The sequence below is a fragment of the Colobus angolensis genome, unplaced genomic scaffold (assembly GCF_000951035.1).
Source record: "Colobus angolensis palliatus isolate OR3802 unplaced genomic scaffold, Cang.pa_1.0 Scaffold407, whole genome shotgun sequence".
Classification (NCBI taxonomy): Eukaryota; Metazoa; Chordata; class Mammalia; order Primates; family Cercopithecidae; genus Colobus; species Colobus angolensis.
The window spans coordinates 185,130-186,075 of record NW_012117455.1 but is presented as its reverse complement, the minus strand read 5'-3'; the positions used below and the strand labels follow the sequence as shown (position 1 = coordinate 186,075).

At 38.4% G+C, this 946-nt stretch overlaps 1 protein-coding gene across 1 annotated transcript in view; it reads right to left on the bottom strand.

Annotated features, from left to right (window-relative positions):
• PARN (poly(A)-specific ribonuclease) overlaps nt 1-946 on the bottom strand; it is a 232,538-nt gene that overhangs the window by 124,453 nt on the left and 107,139 nt on the right. Inside the window, exon 18 of the mRNA XM_011956026.1 lies at nt 747-821. Within this exon, the coding sequence (XP_011811416.1) occupies nt 747-821 (75 nt within the window). The remainder of the gene's footprint in view (nt 1-746; nt 822-946) is intronic.

The following is a 946-nucleotide window of genomic DNA, read 5'->3' as shown; positions in this document are numbered from 1 at the left end:
TTATTTGTTTGTAAAACAAGGCTGGGCATAGTGGCTCATGCCTGTAATCCCAGCACTTTGAAAGGCTGAGGTGGGTGGATCACCTGAGGTCAGGGGTTCAAGACCAAACTGGCCAACATTGTGAAACCCCATCTCTACTAAAAATACAAAAATTAGCCACGTGTCATGTTGCACACCTGTAATCCCAGCTACTCGGGAAGCTGAGGCAGGAGAAGTTCTTGAACCCAAGAAACAGAGGTTGCAGTGAGCCAAGATTGTGCCACTGCACTCCAGCCTAGGCGACAGAGCGAGACTCTGTCTCAAACAAAAACAACAACAACAACAACAAAAACAAGTATTTGATACAAGTTTAATGGAGTGAATAAATCTCAAATATGTATAAACAAATTGGGGAAGTACAGAGATGAACAGGTCAATGTAAGTAATAATTTACTATAGGTACTTCTCATTCTCAAAGTAAATCTGCAAGTCACTTTAGAAAAAGTGCAACGAGAACGAGAAAGGAATAGAGGTCAATGAAAAAATATACTATGTAGCGTACCTAATGAATCAAAAGATTTGTCTTATTTTCTCATCTATACATGATACTTACTAATTATTTCATTTATTTCAGAGACAATCTCAAAAACAAACCAGGCAGCAATGAGTGTAAGCTGACTGAGCCCACAGCTTTTAAATTAAGCGGGCAGTGGGAGGGCAACCTCTCACTGTATTTAATACACAAAACAGAAAACCAAAACACTTACCAATCTTTACTTGCTCGGGCTGGCTAAGGGAAACAAATGCTGATGTGTCATCAATCCAGGATATCTGAATGTTACCTGCAATCGCAAATTAAAAATAAAGTGAACATTTGTCCATGTGGAGAGCTATCAGATTTAATGTGCATATCTTACATATTTCAGTATAGTCTATCTTTAAAGAGAGAGAAGGTGCTTATTTAAAA